Source organism: Convolutriloba macropyga, chromosome 13 (genome assembly GCF_964194025.1).
Source record: "Convolutriloba macropyga chromosome 13, txConMacr16.3, whole genome shotgun sequence".
NCBI classification, from domain to species: Eukaryota; Metazoa; Xenacoelomorpha; order Acoela; family Convolutidae; genus Convolutriloba; species Convolutriloba macropyga.
Genome location: NC_134480.1, coordinates 15,455,597 through 15,482,737, shown reverse-complemented (window position 1 = coordinate 15,482,737; position 27,141 = coordinate 15,455,597). Strand labels below are relative to the sequence as shown.

At 34.5% G+C, this 27,141-nt stretch overlaps 1 protein-coding gene across 1 annotated transcript in view; it reads right to left on the bottom strand.

The window, feature by feature from the left end:
• LOC142351638 (uncharacterized) overlaps positions 1-27,141 on the bottom strand; it is a 53,248-nt gene that overhangs the window by 17,366 nt on the left and 8,741 nt on the right. The window contains exons 2-5 of the mRNA XM_075403776.1: positions 24,946-24,985; positions 22,916-23,038; positions 19,873-19,970; positions 2,147-2,205 (exon numbers count right to left, since the gene is read on the bottom strand). Coding sequence (XP_075259891.1) covers positions 2,147-2,205; positions 19,873-19,970; positions 22,916-23,038; positions 24,946-24,985 — 320 coding nt within the window. The remainder of the gene's footprint in view (positions 1-2,146; positions 2,206-19,872; positions 19,971-22,915; positions 23,039-24,945; positions 24,986-27,141) is intronic.

Sequence of the window (27,141 nt, the reverse complement as noted above, 5' to 3'; positions counted from 1 at the left end):
GGGAACCGATCAAATATAGAAGATGTTCTTTCAACAACAATGTGTCTTGTTGAGCAGATGTTGAATGCAAGACCCTTGACACCAGTCAGTTCGGATGTAAATGATTTGGAATCTATTACTCCAAACCACTTGCTGCTTGGCAACAAAAATGTTTGTTTACCATACCTACCATGCGCAGAAGAGATTGTTAATCATAGAAAGCTCTTCCGACAAACATAAGCGTACTCCGATCTCATCTGGGACAGATTCAGAAAAGAGTATCTGCCAACATTGAACAATCGACAAAAATGGAATTGTGAATCAAACAGAATTCCGAACAAAGGTGATCTCGTTTGGTTGGTCGAAGACAGTGATAAACGAGGATATTACAAACTTGGTCAAGTAATAGAAACTATGGAGGGTACTGACCGAACAATTCGATCAGCAACGATTCAAACAAAAGATGGATACTACAAGAGACCAGTAGTGAAGCTCGCTCCAGTGCTACCAAGTGACGATGATGTTTTCACGAAGGAAAACAGGGCCGGCGATGTTGGAGCTTAGCTTAAGGAATAACAAGCTTGCATAGGCGGGGAAAATAGAAACAAAATACTTTCTGTTGTCTTAGTCATTTAATAGTTATAGTTATAGTTCTAGTTCTAGTTACAGTTTGTCACGTGAGAAAAAAGAGAAAAGGGGGAAATAACAAAAAGCAACACACAGAACTCAACGTAGTAGCCGCAGAAAACGGCTGAAAGTATAACTCAGCAAAAATATTGCAAAACAAATTGTCTTGAGCAGTAAATAACGTGTTACTGTGTCTTGAACTAGAAATATTCCTGAGCAGTAAGTTGTTACTGTGTCTTGTATTCAAAATATTATTCTTGAGCAGTAAATTCTGTTACTGTGTCTTGTATCTACGAATTATTGGAGCTGAAATTCAACTGTTACAACCCCAAGTTCTGGTATTCTCAACTTGTGAGTACAAACAGCAAAAGCGAACTTAAGTTTAAATTTAAATATTTTTGCACAAACAGGTCTTAGACATATATCTTTGTCTTCGATTTGTTTTTTCTATCGGATTGAACTGGTATACATAAAGAGATCCCGTATTGTGTGATCTGTAGCAATCCAGTTCAAATTGATAGTTGAAAAAACTAAGATTAGCCATTAGTTACGAACTGAATAGTTAATGCAACGGTAAGTACAGCAGAGCGGATATACAGTTACAAAAGCGAACTGCATAAACGAAGTATCCGGACAGATTTTGTAACCACTCAGAACGAACTTGGCGGTGTAAAACTTTCTTTGTGAAAGACAAGGAGAGCAGCCGTTACAGGGGGGCCGAAAACGAATCTTGGAGCAAAAAAAACATCACTAGGGAGTTTTGCCCACCCGTTTGCTTGCCATGTTGCAGGACATGACCTCCAGTAGATAACAGGAATTGATACCCAACAACAATTCAAGTCGCGCCTGGTTTCCAGTTTTGCATCTTAACACATAATTGATGTGGACTCTACTTACTAATAATTAAGACTGGCGCGTGCAAGTTTGAAAAACCAAAAGTCTATAGTGCCAAAATTTGAAAGACTAAAAGTACCTATATAAAAAGCCATAAATTTTCGCATTTTCCATTTTAAAACGTAATTCTTTTTTTAAGCAAGGTAACTTGACTCAGCAGAATTAACTTCGAAATTCTCGCCTGCAATACGCAATTCTTGAAAAAGCAGGATCAGGTAACACGTACTTAATTAGCAATCAGGGTCGTGCAACCCAGACAAGAACTGATCTACCGCAACATATACATAGTTTGTTTTGATGTATAGGTTTGATTACTATGCTTGAAGAAACTGAGAATTTCTGGCGTTTATCGAGAACCGCGTGGCGGTTCGAGATGTTCAAGCAGAATTTTGAAGTGACTTCTCTAGGGCCAGGTAACCTTGTTTAAAATACGCAAATTGCACATTTTAAAATGACGAAAATTTAAGGACGTCAAATTCTGGCTAAGTATGAAAGAACTTCTGACACTGTACACTTTCGGCATTTTGTAACATGCAGGTACGTGTTATGACTTTTAGGTCAAAAATGGGACCTTCTTACGTTGCATGCAGCTTCTGTTTTTGGTTCTTTAAAATAAGAATTGTTTCATAAGTCGATTGTTTTAAACATAAAAGTTTGCTCATATTTCCATGTTGCGTTCAAATAATAGATACTGATCTGAAGATACTGTATTTCATATGTACAGTTGCAGTTGTGATCATTGCTTTTTTTTACAATTCTCCTATTATAAGAATTAAAACTAAACAAAAAAAATAAAATAATTAAAACTATACAAAAATTTTTACCAGAAAAAAGCCGCTAGTAAAACATGTAGAGCAAAAAGTTGTTAAAGCTGTTTTAATTTTGGTCTGCAGTTTCTGTAATTTTGGTAAACATGATGATTTCGCTGATTAAATTCGAAGATAATAAGCTTAAAACTGAAAGAACTTGGTATTCATTTTAAAAAGTTTGATATCCTGACGCTTTAAGTCTTGCTGTTCTGGTTCTATAGGTTGAACCGATTCTTCGTTGATTCCGTTTGTTCGAACTAGTTTTTACTATACTCCATAATATTGATATATAAATTCCATTTCATTCAGTTGGAACAGTGAATGAGTGAAGTCACAGGTCAATCGTGAAACGTGAAAAAACTTGAACGAAAGAGACGTGCGAATTACAAAACAACGCCAGAAGAGTTGTGGAAAGAATTCAGGCGACAAGAAAAGTGTCGAAAACTTACCGAAAAAAATTATTGCAATTTTCCTGACAAAAACTTTTTGATATTTGAAAAGTATTTTCAACTTGGTTCAAAAAACTTTTGTCAGATTATTGATCACGAAGACAAGATATTTTATACAATAAAGCGGAAAAAAAGGTAGTATGACAAACGAATGGCTTCAAAGATAGAATTAAATTCTTGTTTTAATTTGATAACAGATATTATTAGAGATATTATTAGACTCTTGCAGGAGGCTCGGTATTTTCTTTTAAAGGTTAAGAGATTTTATGAGAAATCAACAAAACAAATGTCAATATTTCAGCTCACATTTTTGTGAGAACCTTGAAAAGGGGCAAAGTACACGTTTTTTCCCCATTTTTTGGTAAAACAGCAAATATACTATTCAAAATCTTTCCAACATGCAGATGCTTTCTTTTACTTAGAAAAGTTGATATCATTTTCCAGTCCAAATAATTTGGCGATTTGGTGAAAGGTACTTAAGTTGAAACCAACGTGGCATCGAAATGCCGCAAACGAAAAAAAAACTTATTGAAAATCTCGCTCTCTCGCATAAATTTGGCATGAATAAAAAGCTACTCTCTCTGTTCGCAGTTTAAACCAATTATTTTGTTGACACGTGAAGCATTTTTGGTCTCGAATAAATATCAATTAAATTGTGAATAAACCGTCTACACCATTTACCAAAACACAATTACAAGTAAAAACAGGGATGGGCCTATAAATAGTATTGTTTGAAATGACCATAACCGATAATGGAACTTAAACTAAATGATAGTGTAAAAAGTTAAACTAATAGTGAGCGCAAGAGTACAAATGAGTCTTAAACGAGTCGGCAAAAGCAATAAGGTTTGAAAAAATTATATTTGTTAAGAGTTACAGTGTTTTTTTAACCGTTTCCATGTGCAACAGAAAAGGAAAAGTTAGTGTACGGCGCTGGAGCAAACTGCAACAGAAGCGCAAAATTTATTGGTGCCGATAATTTTTCATAGTAGTTTTGGAGCAAGACATTTTTGACTAAAGGAATTTGAACTATCTGCTGTCTAGTGTTTCTTTTGATTATAACCGATAAGTTTTCAAACTATTTTAAAATGAAATTTTGCAATAGTTAACACAGCATTTGTTTCCTAGACCTGCTGAGAAAACCACGACAATCAAAAAGTTTATCTTTGATTGTGAAAAAGCAGCTTTGTCCGTTTACGGTCATCCTGTCTTTCTTTGTCGTTCCGTTTTTTTACAAGACCGATCATTTGTTATCTGTGGCGCTGTTTTGAAATGCGAAATATACGCTTCGAAAACTTCAGATGATTCAACTTGCAAAAATTCGGAAAGCAAATTAATTTGCTGCATTTTTTCAGTATAGTGTTTTTTCCGAACAAAAACAAGACTGCTGTTATCCAATCAATGAAACAAACTGAAGGTTTTTAAAAAAATTTGTGAAACGGATATTATTGTATTTTTAAAATTAATTATGATGTTTTTTTAACTAATTGAACTCAAAAGCCAATGTCAACAAAAACTGATCAATTTGATTGATTATTCGTAAAAGTTTACAATCCATTTTTTGACAAGTTGCTTTCGATTGTCTGGTAAAAATTCAAATCTTCTGCAGATTGGTTTTTTGACAGAAGGGCGCTCTGCAACAGTTTTAGTATAACGTTTTTGATTTTAACTAATAGTAACTTCAAATGATTTCATAAGTAGATTTTGTTGACCACTTTTGAATTTCAAGCCAAGAAATCAAATGAACATCGTTTTTTTTTCCAATTTAACTGGTAAACTGCCGTCAATTTAAGTTTTCTGATAGAAACCGTGAATGAGAAAATGATTAAGATCACAAAAACCTCAAAAAATTTCGGTAGCTTAAATTTACTAGAAAAAGTAAAAGTCAAGCATAATTTTTGCATACACCAAGGACCCACTCAACTAGACTACAATAACTGCTTGAAATTTCATTTGAGGGAATTTTTAAAAAAGTTAGTATATTTAACTATACAAACCCTATTTAAGTGCTATTTCCAGAAGCAATGCAAAAGGACATTTTTATATTTTTGAAGCGTTGTTACCTAATTAATTGACCAAAATAAAAACAAATCTTATAAAGTTCGTTTTTTGGGTAAACTTACCCAAAATTGGCGCGCAAAACTTTGATTACTTGTTTTGTTTGCCATTTGTAATTGATTGAACCGCCAACACGCAGGAATTCAACTTTTTTGGCAACTATCACTTCTTTTTCCTTAAGTTGCCATCACCACATCACTACATTTTGAGCAAGCAAATCGCGGATAAAAAGTGCCACTAAGGAAACTAAATCAAATTGGTTCAAATTTGAGTATATATTTTTACTGATATGCACAATTGAAGAGTTCGATTGCAAGCAATAAAGGCCGACTGATATCTGTTATTACTATTATCACAAAATTTAAGTCACTATTATCTGCGATAAGATAAATATTTTCCGCGCTTTCGACTTCATAAATTTCTGCAATTTTGGCGTCTTTGTCAGTATTATCCGCGTAACTATTATCCGCAATTTTAATATCACTTTTATCCCCCGTTTATATTTACAAATTAGCTTTATTGCTTTTATTGATTTTGTTTGCTACAAATTTTGTTTCAGATAGAAAGAAGGGAAATTATAGTCCCCGTAGAAAAATTAAACTGTGTCCCTAAACCGAAGAGATCGTTTCCAAATTCAAAAAGTGATGAATGAGTACTAACAAAGAAATAAATACTACGAATGACCAATAGAAAATGACCGATGAACAATGACTGATGAACTATTGGAATACCTCTCGTATAAAATTCCCTAAGTGAATACTTTTTTAAATCAATAACAAGTGAAACTAATAATGTCCACATGTTTAACTTTTTGTTAGCTGAATTTGAGAAAAGTTATTTAAATAATTAGAATATTTAAAAGCTTGTTAGTCATTATGTTCATGTTATCTCCAGGCGAGGGACAGGCAGAGGAAAAATAACCATTAACATAAACAGTGGAGAGATGACGTACTTTTCTGATACGAGAAGCAACAAAAGCCCAACTGTTCTCTTGAAATCTAAGTCACTGTTATCTGCGATAAGGTAACTATGTTCTGTTTTTGAACCTCACAAAAGTCCACATTTTTTGAAATCTGTCAATATTATCCGCGTCACTGTTATCCGCAATTTTAATATCACTATTATCCTCGGCTTATAATCACAAATTAGTTTAAAGGTTTTCATTGCTTTTATTTGCTACAAATTTTGTTTCAGATAGAAAGAGGGGAAACTATAGTCTCTAAAGAGAAGTCAAACTGTCCTCCCTAAAGATGAGGGATCGATTCCAAAATCTAAAAGTGATGAGAGTGCTAAGAAAGAAACAGATACTACAAATGATCAATGAAGATTGACCAATGAACAATGACTGATGAACTATTGGCATATTTCTCGTATTAAACTCCCTCAGTGAAGACCTTCTTTAGATCAATGACAAGCGACACTAATTATACCCACTTGTTTTACTTTTTGTTAGTTGAAATTGAGAGAAGTTATTTAACTATTTCGACTAAATAGAAAGCTTGTTGGTCATGATGTTCATGATATCTGCAGGTGAGGGCCCTTTTCATTAATATTCAACGATGGATTAATTGAGGAGTTTAATAGGATGGAAAGTAAAGCAAACAAAATTATATAAAAACAAGTAAAGCAGAAGAAAAATAACCAATAATATGAACAGCGGAGCGATGACATACTTTTTCTGATGATCTGATTCACTATTGTATCAAAATCCAATAATTTCAAAATAAAATTATTATTAAAAACGTATTTACTGAAAAGATTGTGTTTCTCATATGATCAGGAGTTTTCAAGTTTATTAGATCGATTTGAGTTTTTTATTTGTGTTTGCTTTATCATTTTAACAATCCGGCTACAATCTGTTTAATAGCTTTCAAATATCAACTAATGAAAAAAAAAATAGAACTGAGGGATTCCTTAAAAACATTCAGAAGACTAATTGTAGCAATAAATTAAAAAAGAGCTGGGGGATTTTTACTAAAATAATCCAAAGGCCAATTATTAAAAGCGGCGCAATTGAGAGGTTCTGATGTTAAATATATTAAAGTCCAGATTTTGATGCTTCAATTAGAGTGTGACGCCATTAATTCAATCGCCACTGATTCCAAACTCACTGTGAGATGACATTTAAAAAGTATATATAGCAGAGCGTTTATTCAAGTTCCTTCTTTGTAAGGTTTGATCTAAATGTGAACATTGTAGACAAAGCATACAATTTTCCGTCAATGATATTATAACGTATAACGTAAATAATGACCGCAATCCAATTTTTGTTTCAATTCCGAGCGAAGCCTTAAGTGAAATTGATTAACCATGCTGAAGATGGTCTTTTTTTGAATTGGATGGGCGGCCAACAAGCAGAAATACCACTTTCCTGAAAAACTATATTTTATTTTACGTTGCCAAACCTAAATTTTGAGCTCGCACATCGCGGACAAAAGTGCCACTAAGAGAAACTAATTCAAATTCGTTCAAAATTGGGATTTATTTTTACTGATATCCACGGTTGCTGAGTTTGATGACGAACAAGAAAGGCCAGCGGGCCAACAAGAAAAGACAATGGCTCAACTATTATCACGAAGATTTAGTCACTATTATCTGCGTTAAGGTAACTAATTTCCGCTATTTGAACGTCGTTCCTATAAGTCTTAGTTACCATCTCTAATGCTTATTGGTATTGATAGTAGCCCCTGTAGCCTCTCTCTAAGAAACAGAAGTACGTTATGTTCAACTACGAAATGCCATCAAAATAAATCGGACTTAAAAAATGTTTTTGTACAAAAATCTTTTTTTTTTGCAATATTCTTGTACGAGTGACGTACAAGAATGTGCCCAATTGGCACAGAGATTTGGTGCGAGTGTGTGAGAACATCCCAATTGTCCTGTGTGGCAACAAAGTTGACATCAAAGACAGAAAGGTCATGGAACAAATTGAAAACAGAAAATTCATGACCTTCATGGAACAAATTGAACCTGACGATTTCAACGAAATGATAAAGTGGCGTGTTAGCCAGTTCCTTAAACGAAAGGATGATGAAAAACGGGAGGCCGAATTGGCTGCAATGGAACATGCCGCGGAAGACCTTGGGCCACTTGAAGTAGAAGACTAGTTATCACTTAAATTTATCATTCAGACTCATCAAAAATTCTTTATTTGCCATTATTTTCAAAGAAAATCAGGTGTAGATTTTAAAAAACAGATTTGATGAGGACAAGAGAAACTCCTAAGTACATAAGTGCTTCTAGGAAAGGCAATTTAAATGACAATCATATTTATTGTAAAATTGAAAATTGCAATTCTGGCGTCTATCTGGATCCGCGTTAGCGAATCAAGACCAAAGTCAAAGCCGCGTCAGTAGAATTTTGAACTCACGCAGGATTAAACTATGAAAAATGAGCAAAACTGCAAAAAAAAGCTGTCTTTGATCAAAAAGTTTATCTTTGATTGTGAAAAAGCAGCTTTGTCCGTTTACGGTCATCCTGTCTTTCTTTGTCGTTCCGTTTTTTTACAAGACCGATCATTTGTTATGTGTGGCGCTGTTTTGAAATGCGAAATATACGCTTCGAAAACTTCAGATGATTCAACTTGCAAAAATTCGGAAAGCAAATTAATTTGCTGCATTTTTTCAATATAGTGTTTTTTCCGAACAAAAACAAGACTGCTGTTATCCAATCAATGAAACAAACTGAAGGTTTTTAAAAAAATTTGTGAAACGGATATTATTGTATTTTCAAAATTAATTATGATGTTTTTTTTAACTAATTGAACTCAAAAGCCAATGTCAACAAAAACTGATCAATTTGATTGATTATTCGTAAAAGTTTACAATCCATTTTTTGACAAGTTGCTTTCGATTGTCTGGTAAAAATTCAAATCTTCTGCAGATTGGTTTTTTGACAGAAGGGCGCTCTGCAACAGTTTTAGTATAACGTTTTTGATTTTAACTAATAGTAACTTCAAATGATTTCATAAGTAGATTTTGTTGACCACTTTTGAATTTCAAGCCAAGAAATCAAATGAACATCGTTTTTTTTTCCAATTTAACTGGTAAACTGCCGTCAATTTAAGTTTTCTGATAGAAACCGTGAATGAGAAAATGATTAAGATCACAAAAACCTCAAAAAATTTCGGTAGCTTAAATTTACTAGAAAAAGTAAAAGTCAAGCATAATTTTTGCATACACCAAGGACCCACTCAACTAGACTACAATAACTGCTTGAAATTTCATTTGAGGGAATTTTTAAAAAAGTTAGTATATTTAACTATACAAACCCTATTTAAGTGCTATTTCCAGAAGCAATGCAAAAGGACATTTTTATATTTTTGAAGCGTTGTTACCTAATTAATTGACCAAAATAAAAACAAATCTTATAAAGTTCGTTTTTTGGGTAAACTTACCCAAAATTGGCGCGCAAAACTTTGATTACTTGTTTTGTTTGCCATTTGTAATTGATTGAACCGCCAACACGCAGGAATTCAACTTTTTTGGCAACTATCACTTCTTTTTCCTTAAGTTGCCATCACCACATCACTACATTTTGAGCAAGCAAATCGCGGATAAAAAGTGCCACTAAGGAAACTAAATCAAATTGGTTCAAATTTGAGTATATATTTTTACTGATATGCACAATTGAAGAGTTCGATTGCAAGCAATAAAGGCCGACTGATATCTGTTATTACTATTATCACAAAATTTAAGTCACTATTATCTGCGATAAGATAAATATTTTCCGCGCTTTCGACTTCATAAATTTCTGCAATTTTGGCGTCTTTGTCAGTATTATCCGCGTAACTATTATCCGCAATTTTAATATCACTTTTATCCCCCGTTTATATTTACAAATTAGCTTTATTGCTTTTATTGATTTTGTTTGCTACAAATTTTGTTTCAGATAGAAAGAAGGGAAATTATAGTCCCCGTAGAAAAATTAAACTGTCCCTAAACCGAAGAGATCGTTTCCAAATTCAAAAAGTGATGAATGAGTACTAACAAAGAAATAAATACTACGAATGACCAATAGAAAATGACCGATGAACAATGACTGATGAACTATTGGAATACCTCTCGTATAAAATTCCCTAAGTGAATACTTTTTTAAATCAATAACAAGTGAAACTAATAATGTCCACATGTTTAACTTTTTGTTAGCTGAATTTGAGAAAAGTTATTTAAATAATTAGAATATTTAAAAGCTTGTTAGTCATTATGTTCATGTTATCTCCAGGCGAGGGACAGGCAGAGAAAAAATAACCATTAACATAAACAGTGGAGAGATGACGTACTTTTCTGATACGAGAAGCAACAAAAGCCCAACTGTTATCTTGAAATCTAAGTCACTGTTATCTGCGATAAGGTAACTATGTTCTGTTTTTGAACCTCACAAAAGTCCACATTTTTTGAAGTCTGTCAATATTATCCGCGTCACTGTTATCCGCAATTTTAATATCACTATTATCCTCGGCTTATAATCACAAATTAGTTTAAAGGTTTTCATTGCTTTTATTTGCTACAAATTTTGTTTCAGATAGAAAGAGGGGAAACTATAGTCTCTAATGAGAAGTCAAACTGTCCTCCCTAAAGATGAGGGATCGATTCCAAAATCTAAAAGTGATGAGAGTGCTAAGAAAGAAACAGATACTACAAATGATCAATGAAGATTTACCAATGAACAATGACTGATGAACTATTGGCATACTTCTCGTATTAAACTCCCTCAGTGAAGACCTTCTTTAGATCGATGACAAGCGACACTAATTATACCCACTTGTTTTACTTTTTGTTAGTTGAAATTGAGAGAAGTTATTTAACTATTTCGACTAAATAGAAAGCTTGTTGGTCATGATGTTCATGATATCTGCAAGTGAGGGCCCTTTTCATTAATATTCAACGATGGATTAATTGAGGAGTTTAATAGGAAGGAAAGTAAAGCAAACAAAATTATATAAAAACAAGTAAAGCAGAAGAAAAATAACCAATAATATGAACAGCGGAGCGATGACATACTTTTTCTGATGATCTGATTCACTATTGTATCAAAATCCAATAATTTCAAAATAAAATTATTATTAAAAACGTATTTACTGAAAAGATTGTGTTTCTCATATGACCAGGAGTTTTCAAGTTTATTAGATCGATTTGAGTTTTTTATTTGTGTTTGCTTTATCATTTTAACAATCCGGCTACAATCTGTTTAATAGCTTTCAAATATCAACTAATGAAAAAAAAAATAGAACTGAGGGATTCCTTAAAAACATTCAGAAGACTAATTGTAGCAATAAATTAAAAAAAAGCTGGGGGATTTTTACTAAAATAATCCAAAGGCCAATTATTAAAAGCGGCGCAATTGAGAGGTTCTGATGTTAAATATATTAAAGTCCAGATTTTGATGCTTCAATTAGAGTGTGACGCCATTAATTCAATCGCCACTGATTCCAAACTCACTGTGAGATGACATTAAAAAAGTATATATAGCAGAGCGTTTATTCAAGTTCCTTCTTTGAAAGGTTTGATCTATATGTGAACATTGTAGACAAAGCATACAATTTTCCGTCAATGATATTATAACGTGTAACGTAAAAAATGACCGCAATCCAATTTTTGTTTCAATTCCGAGCGAAACCTTAAGTGAAATTGATTAACCATGCTGAAGATGGTCTTTTTTTGAATTGGATGGGCGGCCAACAAGCAGAAATACCACTTTCCTGAAAAACTATATTTTATTTTACGTTGCCAAACCTAAATTTTGAGCTAGCACATCGCGGACAAAAGTGCCACTAAGAGAAACTAATTCAAATTCGTTCAAAATTGGGATTTATTTTTACTGATATCCACGGTTGCTGAGTTTGATGACGAACAAGAAAGGCCAGCGGGCCAACAAGAAAAGACAATGGCTCAACTATTATCACGAAGATTTAGTCACTTTTATCTGCGTTAAGGTAACTAATTTCCGCGCTTTGAGGTCACAAATTTCCGGAATTTTTGGCGTCTTTGTCAATTTTATCCGCGTCACTATTATCCGCAATTTTAAAAGCACTATTATCCTCTGCTTATAAATACAAATTAGCTTAATTTTATTGATAGCTTTTATGTGCTACAAATTTTGTTTCAGATAGGAAGAGGGGAAAATTATTTTCTCAAAAGCGAAGTTAGACTGTCCTCCCTAAAAAAGAGGGATTGATTCCAAAATTAAAAAGTGATGAAAGACGGCTAACAAAGAAATAAAAACTACAAATGATCGATGAAGAATGACCGATGAAGAATGACTGATGAACTATTGGCATATTTCTCATATTTCCTCAGTGAATACTTTTTTTTAAATCAATAACAAGTAAAACTAATTATATCCACATGCACTTTTTGTTAGCTGAAATTGAGAAAAGTTATTTAACTAATTCGACTAAATAAAAAGCTGGTTGGTCATGATGTTCATGATATCTGCAGGTGAGGGCCCATTATAATAATATTTAATGATGGGTTAATTGAGGAGTTTAATAGGACAGAAACTAAAGCAAACAAAATAAGGTAAAACAAGTAAAGCAGAAGAAAATTAATCAATAATAATATGAACAGCGGAGCGATGACATACTTTTTCTGATGATCTGATTAACAATTGTCTCAAAATGCAATGAATTAAAAATAAAAAATTTATTCAAAATGATTTTACTGAAAATGTTGTGTTTCTCATACAATCCCGAGTTTTTAACTTTAGGAGATCGATTTGACTTTTTTCATTTGTATTTGCTTTATCATTTTAACAATCTGGCTACAATCTGTTTTCTTGGTTTCAAACATCAGCTAGTGAAAGGAAAATATTATTAAGGGAATTTTTAAAACTAATCAGATGACTAATTGCTATAACATAAAAAAGCGCTTTGGAATTTTTGTTAAGATTGTCCAAAGGCTAATTCTCTCGTTAAAAAGCTGCACTATTAAGAACTTCTGACGCCTCATTTATTAACGTCCAGATTTTGATGTTTCAATTCGAGTGTCACGCCATTAACTCAAACGCCACTGATTCCAAATTCACTGTGAGATGATTTTAAAAAAGTGTACATAAGAGTACGTTTATTCAAGCTCCTTCTTTGTAAGGTTTGATCTACATGTTGACATTGAGGAGAAAGCATACAAGTTTCTGTCAAAGCTATTGTAGTTTATAGCATAAATAATGACCGCAAACTAAATTTTATTTCAATTCAGAGCGAAGCATTAAGTGAAATGGAATAAACATGCTCAAGATGGTCTTTTTTGACAAAAATGTCAATAATAATATGAACAGCGGAGCGATGACCTACGATTTTTTGATGATCTGATTAACAATTGTATCGAAATGCAATACTTTTAAAATAAAAAACTTATTCAAAGTGTTTTTACTGAAAAAAATGTGTTTATCGAATAATCCCGAGTTATTACCTTTAGGAGATCGATTTGAGTTTTTTTATATTTGTATTTGCTTTATCATTTTAACAATATGGCTACAATCTGTTTTCTTGGTTTCAAATATCAGCTAAAGAAAAGAAAATATTACCAAGTGAATTTATAAAACTAATCAGAAGACTATTTGTAGCTATAACATAAAAAAGCGCTGTGAAATTTTTATTAAAAACATCCAAACGCTAATTCTCTCAATAAAAAACAGCAGTATTAAGATGTTCCGACGCTTATTGTTTTAAAATCCTTATTTTGATGCACCAATTACAGTTTGACGCCATTGAAATGATCGCCACTGTTTCCAAATTCACTCTGAGATGATATAAAAAATTTATACAGCAGTGTGTTATTTGAAGCTCCTTCTTTGTAACGCTCTGATTTGAATGTGAAAATTGACGACAAGGCATACAAAATTCCGTCATTGATTTTGTAATTTATAACGTAAACATTGACCGCAAACCAAAATTATTATTCAGTTCAGAGCGAAGCATAAAATTGAAATAGAGTAAACTTGCCAAAAAATTGCGGACATTGATGACGATACCACTGCTCACAAATTGTGGACACTAATGACAAAACAAAACATAAAATTTCGCGAGCAATGACGGTATTTTGTAACGGTCGTTGTCACTTTTGTCCACATTTTTTTCCACGCTTTGTGTTTTGACAAAACATCGTCTCTCATGTTTGCAATCGCGGACAGGGATGCTATGTAGGATTAGCGACGTAATGTAGTTGCCAGCAATGTAGACAGAAACGATCATCTACCATGGATTAACAACAACATTAACATGGAAACTTAAAATGAGAACTTGAAAATGTTGGAAATTCTGAGATGTAGTTAAAATATGAACCAATGCTGTAAATGTAAGAATTTCGAAAACAATTTTCAATATAACCGGGTAACATTTGGCGAATTGCTCTCAATCAATGGTGAGCAACTGTCTTCAGTAATAGGAAATGGGGCTCAGCGATGATAGCATTAGGGAGTTGCAGGGTCAAGCGTTTGGGGGCGTAGGGCTGAGAGGGCTGGACGAGAGAGAGAGAGAGAGAGGTCCAAATTGACATGTGGAGGAGGATGAAATGGGGAGTGTTGGGGGAGAGGGTGAGTGTACGTGCGTGCTTTTGTGTGCGTGTGAGGGGGCGAGAAGAAACATAAAAGTGTCTCTGTGAAAGAGTTTCTGTGGATCCCATGAGGACTTCGAGTTAAAACGGTGAGACGAAATGTAGTTGAAGCGAAAAATCTCATTAAAACCACAATGCTACAAACATCGGTTGAGTGCAGTTAATTAAACAAAAGATCTTTTCCTCAGTATTTTCTGAAAAATAACACATAAAGCATTGAAACTTCATTGCTCAAAATCAACTCACTACAGTTCACCTCTTATTATATTAACCAGAGGCGGAAAATGGTTGGAAAAAGGTTATGAGAGATAAACATTTCTGGACTGGATCTTTTTGTTACTACTGTTGAAACAAAATCTAGGTGAGCAACCCTAAAGTTAAAACATGTGTTACGCGACGCCTCTCTGCTCGCGTTAAATTCAAATTGCATTAAAAACTGAAAAACAAAGAATCAAACAATTTCAGTGATAAAAAAATTAGAAAAATGCAAACCTCTACCAAGAGCCAGTTTTTTGCAACAACCTCGATCCCTGAATCAACGTTAGAAAATTAGAGCACTATTTTGTTTTCTCAAAAACCTTTTTGCATCTCGTGATTAATCTTGGCATCGAAAATCTGAAAATAGGGTTACGAACATATACAGTATAAATGATCTGACAACTGGTGGCCCACACAAAAATGTTCTTGAAAAATGTTCCCATGTATATCTAAAAATAAAAGATGTCGATTTGCGAAAATTGCCGACCGCATCCTAAGGTGACATTACAAAAGCAGAGTGCATTTAATGCCCTACAACTTTAAGTCTCTAAAGGGAAAGAGTCAAAATTGAAGGTGCTCAAAATTTTTGCTAAGAAATGGTGTCGGAAGAAATCCACCTCTTTTTTGGTTTTAGAAACTCGGAGGAAAATTACCTAACACAGATAAAACTTCCGCGGAAACAAAATCCACTCTCCTGTTTGTTCATGGTCAAGGCAAATTTCAAAGTCGTAACAGAAACTGTAACCAACAATAACCACGTGCCCTAACAAATTTAAAAGAATATATTTTACCACGACAAGTTTGTATCTGTTTGGATTCAACAAGTTACTAATAAACGAAAATGCGTTGAAGTAGAGTTTTATAAGTAAACCTAATATTGAAAAGGACTAGTACTCATTTCTGGTCCATGGAGCGAAAAAAGACACAGCTTTGAGTTTGAGAGGGAGTTTGAGCGCGGCTGGCAAGGAAAATCTTACATTAGGCGTTAGATTTAATATCAGATGACATACAAAATACTAAGATAGGCTCAGCTCAGGTAGAAAAAATGGGTTTTTATTTGGCGGAAAACACTAAGATAACCTACCGCCCTGTTCAATTGAGTATTGATGCATTAAGTAGAATTTCATTGCGGGAAACGATCAGCGGAAACATCAAATTGTTGGAAAGTTTCATAACCAGGAAGAGACGTCTCGCGCAACCATAAAATGCAGAATTTTATGAGAGAAAAAACACGCGCACTTAGGGCAACCGTACAGTAGTTTTTGGACTTGGAGTTCAATTACTAAAAATAAATTAGGATGAGTCAGCTTGATTCTAAAATCGATTGATTAAGTTAATTTCAACATCACGGCAACGGTCTTGATTTACAAATAGACAGGCAACTTGACGCTAAGTCAATGTCAATGGTTGGGCAAAACTTCAGGACATGACACTTGTCTAACCAACTTTCAATAAACCAACAACCGTTGATTTGTAGAAAGACATCATGAGCAATTGAGGATTGCTGAATACTGAAAAAAATTCCAAAATCAATTGCCTATCGCCTTCCTTCTTTTGGTTGGCTTATCCTTGTACAGTACAGCCGAACTAAAAAATCAGAGCAGTCAACTTCACTCTTTCTTCATGTGTACTGAAACAGAAAAACTAGCAGCGCTCTTGGAAGATTGACGAAATTTCAGCAGCCAAACAGTGGAAATGGGAAGAAGAGAAATGTGAAGATCACATGACAAGTACTGCATGAAGTAATTCAGACTGAAGATATATTGTGAACTTCTGGGTTTGAACAAACAATGCCACGACACTGGGTGATTCTAACCAGCAAGCAAAAAAAGACTACGAAGCCTCATTTTCTGACTTGAAAAACTATCAAAAAATTAAAGCAGTTAATTTAATGCCAGTTTACAGGGCAATTCATTGAAGTTGGACATATGGAGTCTTTTCGACGCCTGAGATAAGTCAGTCGGTGAAGTTATGTTAAACGATGAACTGATGGTTAGATCACAACTACGAAAAGGTCTGTTTGGAATTCTCACTCGATTCAAAGTTCATCAAATAGCACTATCAGGTACCTGCCATTGCCGCGATGTACCAGAAAAATCGGCTCAATACCAAACACAAAGATTTTTTCCAGGTAATGTTAAAACCCCTTTTAATCTCTTAAATTTTTAGCCGACAGTTGCAGCAACAGCAACTTTCAGCTTTCCATCATTATGTAGACAATTTTTTAACAGGAGTCGCTGATGTTAAGCGAAACACTCAATTTCGAGACAAGTTTTTTGCAAAATTGGAAACAATTTGGATGGTTTCCACAAACAGGAAATCATTGGAAGCAATCTTTGCCATTTACTTGGATGGACAAGTTGACTTGGGACAAAACCTTGTCTCCAAATTTTCAGGAACAGTAGGGATCTCAACATCAACTCAAACATCCTGAGAAGATCGAACTTGACCTGCAAGTCCTAGGTTCTTGCCACGTGGTTTTCTTCGTCTACAGAACGTGCCGTATTGTGTGACGCATCCACTACAGCATAATCAGCAGTTGCCTACGTGTGGCACCAAATTAGAAACTGATTGCACACTCAAATGCTAACAGCAAAGATGCGTGTTGCCTAAGTCAAAACATTGTGTGCTCCACGGTTAGAACTCTGCGCAGCACTTTTAAGAGCATGATTATCTCAAGCAGCAACAGAAGCCAGTAATGACAGGTGTTAAATTAAGTTAGTGTTCACATGTTCACAAGTGACCGTTGCCTGGAGTAAAAATGTTCCACAAAAAGTAAACTCTTTGTTGCTAATTGAGTGACCAAAATTCATATAATTTTTCAGTTACAAATTTGGATGTTTTTACCTAAAGGAGAAAACCCATTTGATTGTCCATCACGGGAAAACTCAGTCGACAAAAAGTCAGAATGGAAAAAGTCCGATCGGCTGTGTCATAGAAAAGACTTTGATGGAAGCTGCTCCTCTCTACAACGCCTCAACTGAAAAATTAGCCAATTTTATTTCATCAGATCAACTATTTTTATAAATAATGAATCAGCGTTAAGACAAAAGAATATTGGATTTGATCACCAAAAACTTAATGTATAGATTTGTAAGAGATTTTGCCTATGTTCAATTTTTCATTCAACGAATGTGATACCCATTCGGAAAAAGATCAAGCACCAATTACAGTAAATCGCAACATAAATTGACCACTCAAATAAATATCAAAATTTAAAGACGAATTAGGTTACGTTAGGGAAGAGCATGGTCGACAAGTACGAAAGCTCTCAGCATTTACAATGCACGACTAACCAATTAATCACAAATCAGCAGCCTGAGTCACTATCCAATCCCGGATATCTTCAGCGATATTCAGCATCTTGAACCCATCTCATCAGCAGCAAATCTTCTGTCAAACTCCAGCTAATTTCTTTTAAGAAGGACGAACGCCAGCAGAATTCAACTAGAACAGTCGTCACCGGCAAAATTTCATCCCAGCCGTCAAGAAGCAAAGCAATTCCGCCAGCAGTCGCCTCTCCCTGTCACTGACACACACAGCAAACGACAAGTTAACTTAAACAACCTGCACTACAAAATCAGCACGCAACTTATGAAAACCCGAAACCACTGCAAGTTTGGCTCTGCCTTCCAGAAATTGTCTTTCGGCACCAATTGACCACCATCAAATGTATTGCCATTGGAGAACTGCTACAGGAAAAACAAATTGAACGGATCTACAGGGGAGCGACTTCATCAATTGCAGATGGATGGATGCCTCAGAAAACAAAGTCATCAATGAGCCTTCTTTCAAGGGAAAAGAAAAAACAACTCAATACGAATAGGAAACAAAATGAGGTTGGTCTACAAGTTTCGCCGTCAGATCTCCTTTAAGTTTTAATAGACCTTTAAATCATCACACAACAGTTTTTATTCCAGACTTAAGGAACAGCGAAGAATCAACTACTTCAGAAGACGACATCAAGCCTACTTACCGTCGTTTCCTGCAAACGCGTTGAGATTAACTGTCAAATACTCAGACTCTTCCCATTTTTCGCCAAAGACAACATCGTTCTCCGCGTTCGTGTGCGTGTTGCCAACTCCCATACAAAGAACTTCTTTTAATCATACCTAAAAGTGTCATCTAGCCCAGTTACCGATCAGAGAAACTAATCTATGGAACTTGCACAAGAGATCCCAGATGACCTTTATTGCCCTAAGTTGTCAGTTTCAGCAAAAACATTTTCATTGTCTTTTAATTGTTCTCGCAAATTAACAACAAAGGATGTTTGGGGATTTTACAATTGAAAATCTCACGCAGGTAGGGAAAATTTATAGTCAAAGTAACTTTAATGGTCGTAATGGAGAGTGTAACCAACAATCAACACACGCCCTCACATAGTCACAAGAATCGTAATATTTACCACGACAAGATTGTTACCGTTTGGATTCGAAAGGCTATACATAAGCAAAAAAGCGTTGTAGCAGAGCTTCATTAGTAATTAAAAATATTGAAATGAATTTGTTTTCACTGTTAAAGAGTTAAGCTTTTAGTGCATTTGGCCACGCCTTGCGGTACGTGGCACTTGATATAAAGCCGTCGCAATCGAAAAAATTGCCATAACCAAAGGTCAGTTTTCACATACGGTTTTTTCCGATGGGGCTTATTTCTGTTGGGGTTTATGTCGTGGACGTTTGTTTCCTAGACCTTCTAAGAAAGTAAGGCACGAGAGCTGAAAAATTACATTTTTGATGCAATTCAGCATTGCCCGTTTGCAATTTTTCTGTTTTTTTTTCAGATTCTATACCATATTCGTTTTGATCAGATTCCTTTTTGACTTCTATCACATTCTTTTTGGCTTTTTTACAGGAGAGATTATTTGTTGTACGTAGCGATGTTTTGAGTTGTAACAGACACAATTTAGAAACTTAAGCTTTATAATTGGCAAAACTTTGTAAAAACACTGACAAAAAATTGAAGGAGAAATTGATCCATTCTTTTTAATAGGTGCCACCGTTTTGGGCGCATAACATTACCCCCCCCCCCACCACCACAAGACATGCTATTTTTACACAGTAACTTGGTATGTATTGATAAACAGGTGGATTATGGGGTTATAAATAGGAATCAAGTGAAATAAGAACAGATCCAAAAAGATTATCTAAGCGCCATGCGCCATTGCTACAGTCAAAATCACGTGTCTTTTCACTGTAATAACATATGACATATTTTAATAAGCAATGATCACGTTGCTATTATACAGACCACTTCTGCAAACGGGAGACAGCAGGAGGTGTAGTTTGGAACTAATGTGATTTCAGTATGATCTTTATGAATGCATACACAAATATTCTGTGCAAGTTCTGAAATATGCAACCGATTTTTCCCCACTAAACAGATATTTAGAGAGGGGGAAGGAGTCGAGCGTACGGTGTTACGGGAGTAATGAGGTGAAGGGGTGGGGAGGGGGTGAGTGAGATAAGAACCGCCCTTCACACCATGAGTTTACGTCTCCAAAACAGTTTTGGTGAATCGAATACTTAGAGTGTAGTAAGTCCTAGTAAGTCGTAAGCCTCTAAGCGAACTTAATACCCTCCGAGCAGTACCAATTTATCTGGTTTTTGAGGACGAAAAGTCAAAAGGAGCAGAGTAAAAATTGGCTGTGCGAAAAATTGAATAAAAAATACCAGGATCAATATAATTGCTACCAACTTCCTTTGAGAGCAATTAAAAATGAATCATTTGGTCCATTTTGAAAAGGAACATATTTTGTTGAGTCTAAATCCACTCATTCGTCGCCCGATTCCACAAAATGACTGTTCGAGTTAAAAAAATGTCATAATTGAAGAAACTGTTTTAAAATGGGTACAAACTGTTTAACGGGAACAAAATGGGCTAACAACTGACAGAGACGTTCTAACTACATGCCATTAACCTGCAAAAGTCTCTTCTACTGCAGAAAGAAGAACAAAAATAAGCCAAACCAAAAAAACTAACAAAAAAAGGCTTCATTGTCATCTGTATCCTCCTCCTCTTCATTCTGGGTTGAAGACGTAGATCAAATTTTTATTTTTGCAGCACACATTTCTGTAATTTTTTTCCGTGCGGAGCCTGGATAAGATTTACACCCGTTGAAAAGAAGGAAATAAGTGGACAAAACAGTGTAATTGTAGTGTATTTCTAAGAGTGTAATTTATTAAAAATAGCGGTGTATTTCTCAGAGTGTAATCACTTCAAAATTACACTTTTCACTCTTTTCCCCACTAAAAATTGAACAAAAGAGTGTAATTTTTAAGAGTGTAAAAAGAGTGGAATGAAGAGTGTAAAGAGTGTAAAAAGAGTGTAATTTTCTAAAAATTACACTCTTACACTCTTTTCCCTGCTATTTAAGAGTGGAAAACGCTTTACACCCTAATCTCGCTTAATAACGGTGTATTAGGGGTGGACACCTCGGCCCGGGTTTGATTAATAAACAAACTTTGTTTGTTACTTTAGAACGCGCCAGAGCTTGCCAAAATTGAAATAACACGTGTATAACGGGGAACGGGGGGATGAACTTCATTCAATGTGTAAAGAAATGAAGTCCATTGTAAACTGGTTGAGGAATCCACCGTTGAATTTTGTTGAAATTAGAGGAGACCCGGACCGAACTCCAAGTCAATATATATTGACATGGAGTTTGGAAAATTAGATGCGACCGAGCTCACCCATAATCCGATCAATTTGAAATTTTCAGTAAATACAAAAGCAATACCTTAACTTTAGCACTACTAAGCTATTATGGAGCAACTGGCATGCTTGCCACTGACTGGAAAAATTTCTGAAATAATCCAAGGCATAAGACTAATACCAAAACAAAAAAATTAGCCCAAGTAAAGCACACTTTGGAACAACACGTATTTCACAACTCACTATCATTACCACTACATCACACAAAAAATTTTAAACAACCAAATAAAACAATTTTATTCAGACAACCAGACACTCAGAAGCCCAAGGTAGAATGCTATGCTGCATCTATATGAAATTTGGATTCCGAATTCCAGCCCGAATTAGTTTCACATCCAATTCAGAGACGAATTATAAGACCAGGAATTGCCATCGGACACTTCCACACTGCTCACACTTCGGAAACGAGTACAATTAACACCAGAAAAACCAGTTCCGTTAATATCATAAAATTTCAAGTTCCATAAGTGAGATGTCATTTCTTTGAGTGAGCTAAGTCACCGAATTGACCTAAAAACAGAAATGACGTCACGTACACAAATTTTAACTGCAAAGCAGTAGAAGTCACTGAAGTCATTAAGAAAATCAATTCCAAGATGTCACGTTGTAAGAATCATCGATGGAGACAAATTAAAAAAATAGCAGTCCTGACGCACATTTCAAAGAACTTTCTTTGACTAAACAAAAAACTAGATCTAGAACGGACTATGAGTGAATTGGGAAAAACATTTCCGAAAAAGTCAGATCAGAAAAATTAAAAAAAACAGAAAATCAAAGTCAAAATGCAGCATGTGAACGAAAAAACTTTTAGCGATAAATGAAAATTTGGTCCAACAAAAAACTAGGCCTAGAATGAACTATGAACGGATACGGAAAACCATTCAGAAAAAAATCCAATCCAAAAATTCGAAAAAACAGTAAAAATTTAAGTGAAATTGCCGTTTGTGAACAAAAAACCGCAATTTTTTGTTCAAACACCGTTATCTCACTCTACTTTAAAATCAGAGTGAAAAATTTTCACGCCCCAAAACCCCTCGCTTTGTCGCTGCTTTTCCTGTTTCGGCGTGACCAAAATCACTTCTCCAATTTGACTTCAAAAGTCATGAAAATGTTGAAAAAAAGACAGCGCCCCAATGCAATTCAAAATCTTTGAATTGTAAAATCCACAATGTCCCCAATAATAGCCGCTATCCCTTCGCTAATAAACAGCCGCGATTGACTGGCATTGGGTATGAAATAATCTTTGTTGACCGATATTGAGTATGTGAAAAGACCGTGGTCGGCTAATATGTATATGAATATTTTTTGTGTCGACCTCAATGGTCAGGGTCGCTGAATGTCGATACAGACCGTTGATCGACTGAAATGACCGACTCGGGTCGACCATTGGCTGGCCCAAACAGGAGGAACAACAAACTAATTCTAAGTGATCATCAAATTCCAATCAATTCTGATGTAATTGGGATAATTGTTTGTATATTTGGGTGGCTAAAGTTCTAGTTTACAACCCACCTGAACCTGAAGAATTGTACCGTTTTTTTTTTCGCTAAAAGGGAGCATTAAAATCTTTTATATTTACCCGAGACGTTTGCAGTGTAGTCCACTGTCTCCACACAGTGCCTGTCGTTTCCGAAGAGAGAACGAACAACTTCAAGCTGTGTTTCGTTATGGAAAATGGGCGGAAATAAACTCGTATCTGTGCCTAATTGATAAAAATTGCGATGAAGATAAACTATCAACAGATAAAGTATTCTAAAAGTTACCAATCCAGGACGAGTTACCAGACCGAAATGACTTCTGACCAGATCGAAGTGACCTCTGATAAAACGGTTCCAGGCCGACTCCGCCCCTGATCAGACTAAACTGCGTTCTTCAGGTCATTCAGACCTCGCCATGGGAACAATCCCAGACACAAGGCCCAATGCCGTGTATGTTCAATGTCTGCTTTTGGAACTTTTAACCTTGTTTTGGGAATATTGTATCTAAGACATTTTGATCTGAGGATAATTTGATTTCCGCTTTTGTTTCGTCTTGGCGGGTTTGTTTTGCCGACGTAATAATTACTGAATTCGCCCTAAATAGCTATAACCAACAAGTTAACATGTTATTATGGTTTGGGAGCAGTGAAATATGTTACGTGGAATCGAATTTGGTTATTCTTAAAAAAATAATGACGAAATAGTAGAACAGTTTCAATCCAACCTATTTCAAAAAGCGCTCCCCTATCTTACCCCCATTAAAACCTCGCAACGTTACATTTAAAACTGCTCCTATGTTCGTCCAATCAGCTTTTGAGACCAGTTTTTGCGAGACACATCACAAACATTCTGACAATTTGACTTTGAAATTGCATAACGTAACGAAATCAATTGTAAACTTATGTAAGTTCTTCCCTTTCACAGAATTAATCGCTAATTTTGCAAATTTTCAATACTGTTTGTACAAGTATATTAGCGGCAGTATAAGTACAGTATTTGTACAAGTATAACGACCTGCCTCAGGCTTTTCCATTCTGCCTCCAGTAATTAGCTATTTTTTTGCTATTATGAACATTTTTTTTTACCTATTGCAACATTTTATTTTATTTTTACAAAATAATTACGAAATAATTAGTTTGCAAAACTAATTACAAGCTCAATTTTTTATGTTGAAGAAACATTGTTTATGTTTATCTGGATTAAAAAGCTATATAATTGTGTTGTTACGAACACTGCTTCGACTTACCTTTTCTGATAACCTGATAAAAAATTTAAAGATAAAAATTAATACAAAAAGAGACAATGCTGCTTAAAGAAAATACTGTGTACAACCTAGCTAAACTAAAGATAAAAAGTGATTCTTACAATAAGCGAATTATATCAAAGAAGGAAGCACATACAGTTTTCGTAAGTGAAATGCATAGTTTTTTTTTCTGCATTTTCTTTCTTCCTCACTCTTCCCATCTCGTGCGCTGTTTTTAAACTGTTTTTTAACACGTACTTAACTGTTATACGCATAGAGAGAAACCGCCAACCTAAGTTTGAGTTGAGACTTCTAGCGGTAGAAATGATGTAGATATACTATCAGGGGTAAAATTAGATACTAAAATATAATATGACAATTTTTTTTGTCTTGGGAGAGTACCCTCCCAGATTTAAATTTGTATTGTAAACATTGACATAATGAAAAGTAAAGTTCTTTTTTAACGATACCGACTATTGAAAGAATGTGAACGTTATTGACAGCATATTACTATATGAGGTGTTGAAGATCACGTGTGCATCCTAGTTATTTTTAAATAGTTTCAATCCACTCAACTGCTGAGCAGGGGAGGGGGGTCACAAACAGAAAATGTTTAAACTTGATATATTGATCTCTAAACCACGAAAAGCTGCCCTCAACACCAAGATTTTATGTCTTCTGAACAGCTTTGGTGAATTTTCACTTAAGGATCAGTAAAGACTCAGAAACAAATGCGCAGAAATTTGAGGTCAAAAAAGTCAACAGGTGATAAGAAAAAACTACGGCACGAAATTTTGATAGCACGAAAAATAGATCGCAGTGAAAAAAGATAATCAGGATTGATAAAATTGGAACAAATTAAAATTAGTATCAAAAAGTGGTAATTACCGTTGGTCTCGCTACTAGTGCGATGATGATGATGATGCGGCTTAATGTTCGTAATTGTGGAAAAATATCAGACAAGGCAGATTTTATCACGTAGATGATCATTAGTTGGAGAGACAAAGTTCAGAAAAAATGAAGATCTATGATATATGTTTTCTTTGATTCTTCAGAACCACGTTATAAAATACGTGTTTCAAAATTACAATCTGATAAATTATATTTTAATCTGGTTTATGCACTGTTTTATATTCAGACGATTGCGGATTTTCGTATTTCTCGCCAAAAATATTTTCATACAATCAATAAGAGATGCATCCAGCTCCTACTTTGATCTTTAAAGTTTCAATGAAAACACGACCTCCTAGCTTTGATAAAATCTGTAGTTTTGTTGTCCTGCGTCCTGTAAAATTTCCCTCTAAACTTTGTAAATTAATTTGAAATTCATTGGCCAGAGGGATTTTCTTCTGTGATTATTTGTCTGAAAATTGGACAAATTAAAATCTTTGCTAAGTTTACTTGACTACAAGGAAAACTCCTTTGAATCAATTTTGTCTTCTTTTCTTTTAAATCAAGAAAACAAAGTATGGAAAAACTTTAAATTTGACTGAAAAATAACTGTTTCCTTTTTGAGGGCAAGTTTTTCAACAAAAATGTTCGTTTCAGGATTTTTCGAAAAAGAGCCTATGCCTTCCCGTTTATCTTCATATAGTTCGGGACAAGTAAAAAAAAATTTTTGAGGTTGCCCCAGAGTGAAATATGTGGTATCGTTTCAAGTTTCTAAACGTCTCCAGTTCTTTTTTTTAAAAAAAACGGAAAAAACGGAAATCTACATTTCGATCGAATATTAGCGGGGCATATTTTTTGTCGCATTGCAGACAATTTTAGCCAAATATGTGGCCCATACAAACGCTTTTATTATTTTTTGCAAATTATCCGTTTTTGCTATTTTGTTAAAAGAGCGTTTTGCTATTTCTTGTACAACCAAATAATTGGAAAACATAAAAAAATTTTCTTGTTGACAGCTTGTTGTTTTTGTCCATGTTTTTAGAATAACGATTTTTATTATGCCACGATTACTTCATATAAATGTTTTTTCATATTTCTATCTTTCCTAAATTTGAAATTGAAACAATTTTCTTCGGGAATTAGTAGTGTGAATATAAATTTTTGCCAAATTCCTAAACAATAAGTAGTGGGCAAATTCGAATCTCATATTCTCTTTTTCCCCAATTTGCTGGCTTTCCTTTTGTTTATCACTAGAAGGTAAGCGAACTATTAAAAATAAAAATAAAATAAAATTTTAACCGAATGCCACGTTCTTCCTATATCCTACCCACTAAAGCAAAACGTTTAATTGAATGTCATCAAATACAAATGTGGGGCCATTTTGTGCGGCACACACAGAAACACGCCAGCCAACTTGGATGTATATCATGTCTATTAAAATGAATATGTAATGAGAGATTCAAATTTGAAACACTCACACTCTAAATTTTCTCGTGTGGGATCACACGATTTTTTCTCGTGTGAGCATCGAATTACACAATTTTTCGTGTAAAAGTCGCAAGTCGCGTGTTTTGACGCGAGAAAAATTTCCTCGTGTGTTAATTTTTCACACAAATTTTTGTGTAATATGAAAAAATGGGTTGAAAGCCGAAAAAAAAAGTTTTGAACCCCAAGTTTCTCATTGCCGGCCAACATGGTTACAAGAAACCTTTTGTGAAAAATTTATAGTTCGTGCAAAATCCTTCAAACTTCACCAGATTTTCTTCACTTTCCTAACTGATTTTTCTTTCTTATTTATTGCTTGAACTGTTGATAACCTATTTTCTTTTTTAAATTTTCATTTATTTTCTCTTCTATTTTTGCTATTAGCTCGTGGCCTAAATATTTGAAGTTTTCTTAATTGTTGGGCCATAAAATGGACCAACTTGAACTTTTTTCGGGTCTTCTCTTCTTTTTCTTGCTATTAGCTCTTGGCCTCCAATTTTTGAAAAAAAATTTTTGATGTTTTATTTTTAGTAGGTCGTTAGAGACGTAAATGAATAAAACTTCTTCTAACAGCACAAAAAACAAGGAATTTTTGGGACGACCGCATTTTTTTGGAATGAGTTTTTAGAAAAAGCAGTACATGATTTATCATGTGAGATCACATAAAAAATCATGTGCCAACACACGATTTTTCAGTTAAAAAGTGAC